The 15,131-nt window shown below is 32.1% G+C and overlaps 1 protein-coding gene across 1 annotated transcript in view; it reads right to left on the bottom strand.

Moving 5' to 3' along the window:
* Positions 1-498: 498 nt before the first annotated feature.
* LOC130894050 (uncharacterized) overlaps positions 499-15,131 on the bottom strand; it is a 141,721-nt gene continuing 127,088 nt past the window's right edge. Inside the window, exon 11 of the mRNA XM_057800587.1 lies at positions 499-14,019. Coding sequence (XP_057656570.1) covers positions 13,667-14,019 — 353 coding nt within the window. The 3' untranslated portion in view covers positions 499-13,666. The remainder of the gene's footprint in view (positions 14,020-15,131) is intronic.

Raw genomic sequence — 15,131 nt, 5'->3', positions numbered from 1 at the left:
TATTGAACTCAAATTTTGAGAAAATGTTCTTAGAGGATTTCTTTATAAAGAAAAAATTCAAGACAGTACTTAGGATCACAGTTCCGGAATAATAAGCATTAAAATTTGTTCAAATATTAAAGAAAAACGTTTCTCATTAAAAAAATCAGAGAGGCTGACATTTTTTAAATCTTGAGCTCAAATTTCAAGTAATTGTTCTTAGAAGATTTTTTTATAAAGAAAAAAATCAGGACAGTACTTAGAGTCATGGTTCCGGAAAAACGAAGCTTCAAAGTAGTTCAAATATTGAAGAAAAATATTTACTCATTAAAGATTTTTCTGAGGTTAAGGTGATAGGAAAATTGAGCTCAAATTTTGAGAAACTCTTCTCAGAGGATTTCTTTATAAAGAAAAATATCAGGACAGTACTTAGGATCATGGTTCACCTCATTGATGCTGCCGTATAATCGTAAATAAAAAAAACTGAATCTCCTAGAGGTTAACAATAAAACTCAATAATTACATTCACAGAAAAATTTTATTTTACAAATCCGACTTACATTAGAATATATAAATTTACAAACTTCAAAATTCCAAATTGTGCATCGTATAATAAGGACTAAAATAGTGATTTAAAATTCCATTTAAAACCACACAACGGTTTCATAATTCAAGTAACAACAAAAATATTTCAAAGTATCTATTGATAGAATATTCTTATCAATATATTCAACGGCAATAATTCAACAACGACTGTTACATGCAAACCATTAGGCCCATAGCCTTATATTTTCTCTTTACTTCTTTCTATCCCTTACTGGATGTTTTTCTCTCCAAGGTCTTCTTCTACTACTTCCCTCCACCGTTTTTTTGGTCTAACTATTTACCTCTTGCCTTCTGGTATCTTCCATGCAACTCGTTCCAAGAATCTATCTTCGTCTTCTTGTCTTTATAAACGCGCTGGTTGGTGACTCATGGAAAAAAGTTGATTTTATTTACCATCAAATTCTTTTAGCACTCGTGTTGATTTTGATCAACTAAAGGACTCTAAAATGGTATCCTGGTATGTTGATTTTAACAACATACCATCTAAGATAACTCAAAACTTATTGTTGTTACTTAAATTTAAATACTGGGAGACAGACGATAAAAAAACTTTGAAATCAAAAGATAAATTTGTTTGTTTTATTTTCTAATTTAGGTAAACGTATTATCTAGTAGATCAATATTTTACTATTTATATAAATTTACGTACATAGAAATAGGCTGTAAACTTTCGACTTTAAATATTCGAAAACGGCTGGCCCGATTTGGTTAACTTTAGTCTTGAACTAAACAACACAAACAACAAAAAAACACCTGCGATTGGTTCGAAAACTTACTCCAGATCTTCGTCAAGTAAACCTGATTTTTGCTTACTCAAGATCATCCGAATTGGACGTTTGTTGGGATCTGTTTTGTTCTCAGATGATTCCAGAATATGCCTTCATAGTAGCGATTGGAGTGTACCCAAGACTAAGAAAGCGATTTTGCAGATTGCGCTTATCGAGGTAGTTCCTGCTTGATTTGTGGTGCAATTTCTATAGGAACACAAACCGACCTGGTGCGAAAGAAGAGGCTTAACACCTGAGTGTTAACATTTATGGAGTCACTTCTGAAATATTTAATGATACAGGAAGGAACCAGTGCTGTCATCTAATGAACTAAATCGCAAGTACAAAACAAACACGGGATAGACTGTAAAAAATTAGTTTGTTAACGTTTTTAATCGATTACATAAGGTAGTAATTGATAATAAATTTAGTAGTGACAGTTGAATAAAATTATTTAGTGCTCTAAACTCAATTTTTAATTTCAAAAATTCAAAAAATTATATAAAAATATGATATTGACCCACTAGAAAAAATATTTATTGTACGTTCGAGATACGTAAGTATTTGATGATTTAGGACGAGCAAATTATTTATTCATCTAATTATAGATGCTAACATGTACCCGAATTACCGAACTGCCGTTGCTAGATTCAAAATTAGTGATATCAAAAACTTGTAGTGAAAAAAGAGAAAATCGATATTCTTAATTTTCAATATTTCTAAACTAGGAAATTAACTTGAAGAATTCTAGTTTAAGTTGGTATTTCTGGAACTTCTGGTGACATTCACACTGAACAGACTGTTTAAACTACCACCTACTTCAGAGACTGAAGGTAAAAGGAGTCTCTGAAGACGATAACTTGGTTAACGAAACTCGCGTTAAACAGTGTAATTATTAATGTTAGTGTAGTGGTGATGTGAGCAGTGTGCTCAGTATGAGTTAGAATGAACATAATTTTCAGGAAAATACGAAGTAAGTTCAAATATGATCCGAGATCAACGCTGTAAATGACACTGTTTGTATCGAAAATCGCGGCTTGATTAAGTGTTATCTGAGTCCTTTTCCACAGTGTAGTATAGTAAATCAATTCGGTAGTGAATGTCTGTGCAGATCTACGGTATTTAAATGGGCCGAAGCGTTCAAAGATGGCCGCGAAATAACGACACGATGGGCTCCAAATTGTTTGAACTTCGGAGAAAAATCCATGCGATTGGTCGCCGAAATAAAGAAAAAACAAAAAAACTAGCTGAATTAGTAAAGCAAGGCTGAAACTACCAAAGATGTAAGAGAACTTGAGGAAACGAAGGAAAGGATTACCAAAAAAGAACCAAATAACATAAGAAAATAGAGAAAACCAAAAAATCACTACACTTTTAATCAAAATGACGATAACGATCTAGATGATTTGTGTGATGAAGTAAAGCAGGGTCGAGCATCATTAAAAAGACAAACTATTTACAGTTCAGGCATTGAAGATGAAAACAGAGACTCCAGTCTCTGAAGACGATGACTTGGTTGTCGAAATTCGCGTCAAAGAGTGTAATTGTAGAAATGGTATAAACCTAACCAACTTAGTCGATTTATTTTGTAAAAAACAGTCTCCAAAGACAAATGACGGTTTGTTTCAAAGAAAAGACAGTCTTTAAAGATAAATCTCGCTTTTTTTTGAAGAAGTCAGTTTCCAAAGACAAATGTCGGTGTGTTTTAGACGGAAACAACTATGCAGTATTTTTTTGAGTTTTCATCAAAACTTCATGATTTTTATTTGAAAAATCAATTATTTTCTTTATTTTCCACTAAAGTTTTCGTTTACTCAACTTGTTTTGAATCAAAAATTGTTGCTAAATAACAAAAAAATAATACGACATTTAGTACAGTGACATGAGAAAATATTGGCACGTAAATAGTAATGATAATCTTAGAAGCTAAACACATAAGACATTTGCTTAAATATTTTGGAAGATACAGGTAACATTCAGAATTTTTTTTCAAAATACTTACATTTGAAAATCCACGTTTATCCCCAATAACTTTGTAAATAATATTTTCGTGACTTTTCATTATCACAATAAATATTTATAAGTGCTTTCAAATCTATTTTCATTAATATACAATGCGGTTCATATATATGGAATAAATTCAAAGTTCTAAGCTGACAAAAGTCGATTTTTATTCTTATTGTTGTTGATGAACGCATTTTACGATGAAAATTTTGAGGTTAGGAAAAAATACTTCTGATACTTTTTTGTAGAGAATTTTCTTCTCTACATTTTTTGTCACGACAGTTTTGTTCGAATTCCCCAAAGTTTTCGGGAATTCACGGTTCAAAATATTTTTGAGTACATGAACCCAATTTAAGGGGAAAATTTTGAGGTTAAGATAAAATACCTAGGATACTTTTTTGTAGAGAATTTTCTATTCTATATTTTTTGTCATGACATTTTTTTTCGAATTCCTCGTAGTTTTCGAGTTATTCACGTTTCAAAGTATTTTTGAGTACATGACCCATTTTACGTTGAAAGTTTTGAGGTTCGGAAAAAATGCTTACAGACCAATCTTTAGAGAATTTTCTACTCTAGATTTTTTGTCACTGCGGTTTTTTTGGAATTCTTCATAGTTTTCGAGTTATTCGCGATTCAATATTTTTGAGTGAAATTTTACGGTGAAAATTATGAGGTTAAGAAAACATGTTTACCGACCAATCTTTAGAGAATTTTGTGCTGTACATTTTTTGTTCCAGCACTTTTTTTTCGAGTTATTCGTGATTCAAACTATTTTTGAGTATATAAACCCATTTTAAGGTGAAAATTTTGAGGTTACGATCAAATAACGGACTTAATTTTTTGTAGAGAATTTCCTATTCTACATTTTTTGCTTCAGCACTTTTTTTCGAATTCCTCTTAGTATTCGAGTTATTCGTGTTTCAAAATTTGTTTGAGTTTCAAGTCCCAAAATTTTCGAAAATCCGTGCCCGTAATAAGAGTTACTAGACTTATTTAGTATCCCAAAACCTCCCAGAATCTTTAAAATCAAAATCTCACAAAATCTCGCAACAATTTTAGCTCAAAATCGCCAAATTAGCCTGTTCTAACTCTTAAATTTTTAACAGATGTGTTGTATAATATTTTTTTTATAAATTGGTCTGAAGTACGCACTTTTTGGACCTATTTCGAAGCAAAAACTCTCAAGTGCGGATTTTCCAATGTACGAATAGTAAAGCCGAATTGTCATTGTGAGGTTTTCACATTGTTATCGCTAGTTTTATTATACAGGGAAGCTTGAAAATATACAGCTGTATTTATTACGAATCCTAACGAATGATTTTAATCGAATTTCATAATTTTAATTATTGCTTTCCACTAACTTATTTTATTATTTACAAAGTTATTAACTGAGTATCTATACATATATTTAAATAATGGATACAGTAAATGATTACACACAGATATGGAATAGATCATTTCATCGCATTCAGTCCTTTGGCTAATTTCTACAACATTGTGGATAGAAAAGTAAAAACATATTTTCATCTATTTATCTTTATATCAATATTTCGAATCATTTAGAAATGTAGAATTGAATAAAACAAAGTAAAAACGAAATTAATCAGCTACAAAAACATCGAATTCAAATATTAATTTTGAATATTTTGATTAGAATATGAATATAAGGATTATTGGTTGACTCAATTATCAAAAATAGTTTGAAAAGTATTCTTGAAGGTTTATCCATAGAGTTTAACCAACAACAGGCAACATATAGTGGATTTATACAGAATAGTAGCAAATAATTTCGAATCTATCGAATTCTCATTGTACTTTCGTTAGTTCCAAACAGTTTACGTTTTATAAGATTATATCCTGCAATTAAATTGGGTATCAAACTTCTTGGTACTTATCCAATTTCTTTGATAAACTACTAAAAGTAAAGTACAGAGAAAAAATTCTCGGAGACCAAGTTTCACAGTTCAGACACGAAGAATTCGTCTAACATCTGCACATAATGCTCTAATTTGACTATAACTGATACCGCAGTCAATTTAGAGGTTTCAGATGTTTGTGGTTTGGATTCCAGAAGCTTTTTGACGTGTCAATCGCTTCATTCATTAAAGACTGGAAAGCGATTAATCATCTGGTTTACGAAGCCGATTCTTTGATCAGCATCCCGATGCTTTTCAGTTGGTTTGAGAATACCTTGGATGCCCATTTTCTCTTCAGTCGAGCACTACAGTCTACAAGAACCAGGCTACAAATTGACATATTCCCAGCGCTCCTCGAGTTACGCAATCAGCAATATCAAGATATCTTTTGAGACACCTTGTATGCAATTTAGAATGAATAACCTGACCAAATTCAAATAAAAGACAGTACGAACTTATTTTCAGTGCGGTGCTTTAATTAGAACAAAAAAAACATGGTTCCAGCAGGACGAAACAGCTTCAGAGATTGGAAGGCACTTTCCTGTAAATATACCCTCAATTTATTACCAAATGCGGGAAAAGATGATATAGATTTGATTTCAATTGGTAAATGATTGTGCACTTTTTTGCATTGTAAAATATTGAGCCCTTAACTAATTCTGAACGTGGAGTAGGTATTTAAAAGTCGTGCTCCATGTTTCTAATTGGAAAGCCGTGCAACTACCTTTCTGAAAGATCTCAACTGGAAAAAGCCTTGTTTCTAAAAGAGAAACTGCGGCGCTTTGGTACAGCCATGGTTTGCGCAAACTCTATTGGTGATCACAGGGACTCGCTGCTTATTATTGGGAAAGCAAAGCACACTAGATGTTTTAAGGGCATAATCAAGTCCTCTGTTGAATACAAAAATCAAAAAAATTCCTGGATGGAAACAGAAAAACCAACAAAAAACAGATTAATATGGATAATACATCAACTCACCAATCAGAGCTTACATGATGGCAAGTTCAATGTGTTGTTTTTTCCGCCAAATGTGACGTGAATGAACCAAGGCGTGATGGGAACATCAAAACGTTTCCGCAGAAAGCAATTGCTTCAAATGCTGCTTCTAGGTATTGAGAATGGTGTAGAATTTGTACTAAGCAGTAAAAGAAAAAGCTGCGTTCTAAGCCATGAGTTTCGCAAGAAAGTGGTGATACTAATCCAGATGATCCTTAAGAACCACAAGAAAGAGGTAATCCGGATGAAATAAGAGAAATCATTGAAGAAGCACCAGGTTTTGAGGAATGTAGCAATACCAATATAAACGATTGGTTAAATCTTCGACGATCTTGGTGATCAGATTCTTTCTGATGAAGAAATTATGCAGCAAATGAAGAACGATAATCAGGAAGAGGAAGATAATGATTTAGAAAACGATGTTACCGATCCTCAAGAGCCCACTTGTTTGGTAAAAGCTATGAAGTGACTAGAGCTTTAGAGTTTGACACCATTCAACTTTTGTAGATTTTGTAGAGATTTAGCTACAAAAAAAGGTGTTTGTATTGTAGTAGTCTTTAGCAAAAAAAATATCTTAAAGGTGTTCTGTGGATTCTATTTGCTGCTTTTTGTTTGAAAATCCAGTCCAAATTATTTATGCGGACACTGACATGCATCAATTAATCCGGATAATCGATGCTCAAATTTGATTCCAACGTGACGTCATATTGTGCGAGAGAAATCGCGCGTGGATATGCATGGACATATTCGTTTATGGTAATCGTAGTTTTCAAAATAGCTAACGACATCAGTAGATTAAGCTTGATATTAAAATATAGTTTACTGATATTACGATGAAAATATGTTTTTTTTTTTCATTTTACTAAGCCTCTAAAAGAAGGCACAACAAAAATTGGTCAAATAGCCTAACTTTAAGGTTATTCTATTATATTTGATTGATAAAATCTACAATAAATCAAAAGGTTTTCTACATAAATATTCGACAATTTACATCCAGTCCATGAATATTTATGTGAAAATATGTTACAACGAAATTTAATATTTCAAAAAAACACATTTAAAATGAACTTAACTCGTTTTTTGTAGTAATGATACTTGTATTAAGTAAATACGAAACGTGTAATCAATTCATAAATACTTTATACTGATGTTAATATCTAATTTCTATACACTATTATCAACAAGGTGGACCCAAATTGATTGAATATTTTTTTTTGTTTTATTTTTAATTCACAAACATTTATCGAATGGTTATGAATGGTTGAAAAAACATTGATGCAACCCCACATACTCCAATCACCGAAGGGTTTTGGGTAGTAAATACCGCAAGAAGTTGAATTGTGTTTTAAAGCTACGCCGGAGCATAATATAGTCCAGGCGCTGTAGCTAAAACCTGAGATTGAAACCAAAGCTATTTATTTTTGGGTCTACTGAAGTTGATGATGACCAAATCAAAGTCATAATTGAAGAGGATCGCACCTCACGAATTGGAAGAAATTCATTCAACACAACGATCATGAAGCAAACAAGATTAACCATCACAAAACCATATAGAAAGCTGAAAAACAATAAAAAAGCTCGTGCTGTCAATTTGATGAAATTACAAAGATGTTGTGTTTTTTGAGGTGTTTCCAAGGAACCAAACGATTAATTCTGATCTTTACTGTCAATAATTAATGAAACTGGATGAAGCAACCAAAGAAAAACGTCAAGAATTGTCAAATCGGAAACAAACTCGTGGGAAACTATTGGATTTTGTCTGGGAAGTGATGCCGCATCCCCCATACAGCCCAGATCTGGCACCATCTGATTACCATTTATTTCGAAGTTTGAATGATCAAACTTTCACAAATGACGATGATATTCAATCGCAACTGCTTCAGTTTTTTGCTGACAAGGACAAGAAGTTTTATGAGCTTATGAAAGCTCATTGAGCAGAATCGAAATTACTTTGTCTCCAACCAATATAGGATGCTAAAACCATCCCTTTAAGTACTTCAGGGCTTTTAGTGAGGTCCTTGAAGTCCCTTTTATTGCCCTCAAAAACTGTTTTTCTTGCAAATTTGTCGCAAAGTCCCTTTTTTTTATTTTGTATCAATGATTGTTTAATTATATATTTATCACACTGCCGCATACTTTGAATTTGACGATCGTGCTTTAGAAACACTATTTTTTTCATTTTTTTATGATTTTATGAAGTGAAAATTATGTAATCATTGATATTTTTGAAATTTTAACTTTTTAACCCATTTCAAAACCATTGGACAAACGTTGACTCAAAAATGTCCCCACTGGACGTTTTTGCTGATCTCCATGTGATAATTATCTCTTTTAATTTGAGGTAAGTAGTGACAGATTTCACGGATACGGATTTTTCAAAATCTTTGTCTTTGAAAATAATGGAAAACGACGACGGAAAAACCGAGAAGAATCAATTTATTCCAAGGAAACCATTTAACTGTTTACTGGCCCATATTATCGCCATTTCTACTGCCCAGATTTTCAGACGTGGAAGGTGAATGATCATTGAGCACAAAAGCCTTTTGATAGACCTTCTGTACACCTCACTAGAAAATTTTAAAGGCTCATATCGTTTCAAAAGCTAATCAAGCACTTTTATAACACTATAAGAGCCCAGACTCACGCCACGCCACACCACGCCACTTGTTGAATATGTGTGCATATGTTTTTCCATTTAATGCAATTGTTTTCGTACATAATCAGACCACGCCCCACCACGCCACGCCACATCATCCTACGATTCAAAATTCTCAGATGTAACGCGTGCTAAGACGTGTCAATGCCTCTCTTTTGCTTTTGTATGCTAGTCTATGGGAAAGTTTTTTACGATTTTTGGGTTTATATTGAAGATAGACTTGGAATGCATCATGTTTCTTAGGATTTTTCGGTTTATATTGAAGATAGACTCGAAATGCATCCTTTTTTGCGATTTTTGGGTTTATATTAAAGATAGAATCGAAATGCATCATGTTTTTCACGATTTCTGGGTTTATATTGAAAATAGACTCGAAATGCATCATGTTTCTTATGATTTTTGGATTTATATTGAAGATAGACTCGAAATGCATCCTTTTTTTGCGATTTTTGGGTTTATATTGAAGATAGACTCGAAATGCATCCTTTTTTTGCGATTTTTGGGTTTATATTGAAGATAGACTCGAAATGCATCATGTTTCTTATGATTTTTGGGTTTATATTGAAGATAGACTCGAAATGCATCCTTTTTTTGCGATTTTTGGGTTTATATTGAAGATAGAATCGAAATGCATCATGTTTTTCACGATTTCTGGGTTTATATTGAAGATAGACTCGAAATGCATCATGTTTTTCACGATTTCTGGGTTTATATTGAAGATAGACTCGAAATGCATCATGTTTCTTATGATTTTTGGGTTTATATTGAAGATAGAATCGAAATGCATCATGTTTTTCACGATTTCTGGGTTTATATTGAAGATAGACTCGAAATGCATCATGTTTTTCACGATTTCTGGGTTTATATTAAAGATAAACTCGAAATGCATCATGTTTTTCACGATTTCTGGGTTTATATTGAAGATACGACTCGAAATGCATCATGTTTCTTAGGATTTTTGGGTTTATATTAAAGATAGACTCGAAAAACATCATGCTTTTCACGATTTTTGGGTTTATATTGAAGATAGACTCGAAATGCATCCAAGCTATTTAATATTCAAATTTAATTTAAATTAAACCTGGGCCTGATACAAATCTATACACAACAATGTACAACGTGAATCGACGTTGCATGGTGTGGCGTGACGTGTTGCTAATGGGGTTCAACCTTAAGGCTTGTCCACTTTAATAGCTAGGTAATCCTAGGTATCTAGTTAATAAGTCAGTCATTAGTCTAATTTCGCACTTGTACAAGTGAAACTATTGATTGGTAAAATATTTAGAAGGTAAATCTATATGTGCTTTAGTTTGTCTTATTCCAGGTGTCTCCATTCATCTCTAAAGTTTCTTTCGCGACCAAATTAATGAAAAATGCAATAGTGACACTTTTGTATATACCAAGAAAGCCAAGAATGAGTTCTGGTGGATTTGCTGATACAAATCTGGCGAGGAAGTTAGCTTGACCTTGTAGTCATGAGTTATTATTGGACTTATTTTTAATTTAATTGTTAATCACGTGATTTGGTATTATTTTACTCAATGTTAATTGAATTTTTGCTCTGTTACTGTCCCTTTATTTGAGTAAAATATTTTTTTCGGCATTTGCCTTTCGTCGAGATGCAATAATGTACATGAATGTTTGATTAGTGATTAAGAACATGTTAAAGAGAAATATACGATTCAACGTACAAAAAATTTTAATTATAGAAAGTAAAAACAATTTTAATATAATTAACTAGTGGAAAGTATAAAAAACAATAACAAATATTTCTTAAAATCACATACAAATATAATTTTTTGAATTATCTTAAAACTAATTTGAAAAATCTACTTATAATTACAGTATACTGGATTAAATTTTGGTTTTTAGTCGAGATTAAATTGTTTTTTTTTCGATATGTCTCAATGTATAATTTTTTATAATAAAAGGTTCTCACTAAAACCAAATAATTTAATAGGCCAGGTACAAGCCGATTTCCCGTGGAATTTTCACAATCGATTTTCTTGAAAATTGGTTTTGAGGTAGTATTTATAACCTTCTTCATAATCTACCCTATACCGAAGGATGCTTTTATCTTGGAGATGAAAATTTATTTCATTTAAATCATATTTTATTATTAACTAATTCTAAGCAAGTTTTTAACTAAAGTTGGTACTTTTAGAGTAATTAACGATTGGAATTGCTTATTTTTTATAGAAAAAAACGCATATTTTTTCAGTTTTTTATTAATAACTAAATGTAGTTGATAGAAAAACGAAGAAAATCGTTTTTAAGGACCTCTGTGAATTAAATAATAACTGAATTATTGCTCGTTGGCAATTTTTAAGGGAACAATCCCGAAATTGAAAACCATTAACCTCAAATAACTCGAAATTGATGAAATTTTTGGAAAAAACTCACGAAATATTTCCAAAACACATAGAAAAACCTTTAAAATGAGCCCTCTCAAAAGTCTTTTGCATAAGAGACTGATTTATAACTAAAAATAAGGTTTCTTCGTTTTTCTTTTTTGAAAAAATTTCATAATTATACACTCACCATTACCACCCTAATTGAAATTACTCGTAATCCACTTGTAATGAACTTTATGTATTATTAATGAGATCTATGTGATTTGACCGGTTTTGAATGTTTATTTTGGAAAAAATGATCGATTAAATTGAACTATACATTTCCGTAATGAAAATTTTGTAAGCAAACCAAAAACTATTCGTTTTTCTTGCAAATATTTGTTTTTTCAAATTTATGTATCACCAAAATTGAACGAGATACATTAGTTCAAAGTTTTCATTTGCAACCCCTTTGAGCTGCACCCTTTTCGAAACCGGAAGATGGAAAAAGTTTTAATTAAAATGACGTGAAATCCTCTACAAAAAGTTTCTAACTTCAAAATTAAGCGACTTATTGTCGAAAAACTGTTTTTTTCTTCAAAATTTCAAAATTTACAATATGCCGGCTGTTACTCGATTGTACGTTTTACGTGCTTCGAAATTTTTGATTTTAGGACTCTTCTGTTTTAAAATTAGGTTTTTTTAAAATAATTTTTGAAAAACAAACAAATTACCTACATCATGTTTTTTTTCTATTTCATGTTTTTTTTCTATTTCATGTTTCCTCAAAGCCTTTTTTATCGTATTTTTGACCTATTAGTCCATTTTATAAATACTGAGATATCTGTCCTATGTGAACAGTGTCAAAATTAGTACAAGGCACTTGATATATAATATCTTTTGTTTTTTCGTGTCTTAGATTTTAATTTAGTGAAATATTTGGATAATTCAAGGATTCTAAATTCAGGATCTGATTGTTGGATAGATCTATCAGCTAAACTTATTATCACTGATCACTGATCAAACGTGATTAATTTTCTAAAACATTTAATTTTCATTTCACTCCAATACATACTAAAATCGAAGTTTTTTACGATAAAGGGTAATTTTCACTCCTAAATAATGAAAAACACCATTCGGTACAGAATAGATTTTGAATTAGGGGCTAATTAAAGTTTACATCCAAATTTTTATAAAAATTGACGTTGATTAACAAAATTCCATGATTAACGTTTTTTACCGCTGGTTCCTGGTCTATAATTTCATTATCGAAGCCATAGGATAAAGGAAAAGACGTTTCGAAGCCACTCGAGAAAATTTACAAAATTTTAAATGGAAACTTTGAATCTGATGCAAGGAATTTTCAAATTTACTTTGAATAAGCTTCAATTACGTCGATTGTTGTTGAAAGAAGTTACTCGAATTATAAAAATGTAAATGTTTTTCACGATTTTTGGGTTTATATCGAAGATAGACTCGAAAAACACCATAACTTATTGTAGAAGATTTGTTAGATGCATTAAAAGAAACCAAATATATTACAACAAGAGGAGTTGGAGTCAAATTTAGAAGCAATATCAGAAGTATAAATGAAAAAATGAAGAACCAGATGAGGGAAAACGAAAATAAACAATCCGAAGTTCAAGATTTAGATCGAGTATCTGCTCACTGAAAATTACGAACATGAATATAAATATGGAAACGACAAAAATAATGATAGTGGTTCCATTTTCGAAAAAATGTCAAAGAAACAAACAAATCTCTAATACCAAGTTATAAATAAATTATTCCTTTCCACTCAGGCTTTTTTTCCATAGGAGACAACCTATTTGATCCAATTAATCAATAAAAGACAATTAATACGAAACCGGTACAAATTTGATCGAGACAAGCGCTGTAGATGGCGGTGCTATATACTTTTCAAGTCTTGGTTTGATTATAAGTTAACTAGGTCGCAATCTAAGAGTGTGGAACGGCATTAAAGTACGTAATCAATTCTGTAGTGGATGCCCGAGTTGATTTAATGTATATAAAGAGACTAACTAATTGTTGCACGTACAACGTTCCGTAAATACTGGGATGGCTGATGCTACAGCATTCTCCTTATAGTCTGGATTTATCACCCCGCGATTACCACATGTTTCGACTACTGAAAGAAGCATTTGGAGGTCAAAAATTCAACAACGACTAAGAGCCTGAGAAGTTTTTCGACACCGGTTGAGTTAAGTAAAAGTATTCAGTTCACAATAATAAATAAATGTGTGGAAGCTTTTGTCTCGATCAAATCTGAACCGTCTTTTAGAAACCAATCCTTTCATTCAAAATAAAACCTAATCTAACCTAACCTAACTCATTCAAAATATCATCATTACCTACCTCAAACAAAAGATATATATTTATCACAATTGTTTACAACACATGTAAATTTTCACAGGACTTCGACTTGCTGTCTCTAGCCCAAACTTTTCCCAAAAGGTTCCTAACTTTCAAACTGGCCGAAGTTCTGGAGCCTCTATATTTCTTCGGCGAATTTTGGCAGCTACCGGTAGGTGTCGCCGCTCCTGAAGCTGGACTTTTGTTTCTGTTTAGATTTTTTTTCGACGAACTACGTTTCCTGAATATGTCGCGACTCCTTTCGGGGTTCTCTAGCTTCAGACGGATCTGCGAGAGGATTCCTACTAGTAGTTCGTCGACGTTGTGGTTGATGCCCACAGATGTCTCTATGTATTTGCAGTCGTATGACGTCGCCATTGATTTACCTTCTGTAATAAAACGAGATAACTAGTAAATAAACAAATAATTAAATAATTGAAACAAATAAAGTTTAAACCAGAGTTGATAGTTTTCTAAACAAAAAACAAATAGGGAAGGAAGAGAATGCAGGAATATTGGGGGGAGAAATAATTTACAGGCTTTCTGACAACAAAAAGTGCATGAGGGAGGGTTTTTAAGGGTAAAACTACAAGGATCTCTACGATCCATCTCATTGACTGACGAATCCAATCGACCATCTATTATCAATTTTTTGACACAAGCATAAAACAAATCCCAAATCTTTAAAAGCATCTATAGATTTTCGTCTCCAATTCGTCTACCTTTCTCCACTGGTTTGGAGGATGAACTGAGGGTGTCCAGACAAAATTTTCCAAATCTTCAAATCCCATGGTATTCCCATAAACACCATGAAGTGTGCGAAATCGTCTCTTCAAATTCCTATATAGGCCAGACAAATCGACGTATTTCCATCAGAGCAAAGGAACATTTGTGTTGTTTGTCATCAATTCAGTAGGAGACTGAATATAGAATAAAAGTCAACGTTGAGTACTCATCAAAATATTATGCATAGTCAAGTCAGTTGTCAAAATAAAACTGTTATTCAGGGGTACCAAATTACTACAGAAAATTACTAAAAATAGTGATCTAATACCAAAGTAAAGAAGATAAATAATTATTTTCATGCTTTTTTAACTAATTATTAATTTGAATTGTCTGTTTGATTGATTTCCAGATGCCCTTTGATAAAGTCCAACACTATAAATTGGAGAGAATTTAACAACTATTAACTTATATCCAAACGATATACGTTCTATCACAATCGCAAATGTTCCGTTTTTTCTCCACAACTATTGGAGGAGAATATCTCCAAATCCTCTTAGAGAGAAACGACCGAGAATGTGAAATGGTCAGTACAGCTGACTTGAGGAATTTGAGATGTGGCTCTACAGAAGCATCGTAACCTAACCTAATCTAACCATCCTGAACTGACAGAATCACCAACGACGAAGTACCAAGACGCATTGGTCGCAAAAGAAAGCTGTTGACAATTATGAAACAGAAATCTAAACCTCCACGTCAAAATAGGATTCATTGAATG

This window comes from Diorhabda carinulata, chromosome 5 (assembly GCF_026250575.1).
Source record: "Diorhabda carinulata isolate Delta chromosome 5, icDioCari1.1, whole genome shotgun sequence".
Lineage (NCBI taxonomy): Eukaryota > Metazoa > Arthropoda > Insecta > Coleoptera > Chrysomelidae > Diorhabda > Diorhabda carinulata.
This window is presented reverse-complemented; position numbering and strand designations above follow the sequence as displayed.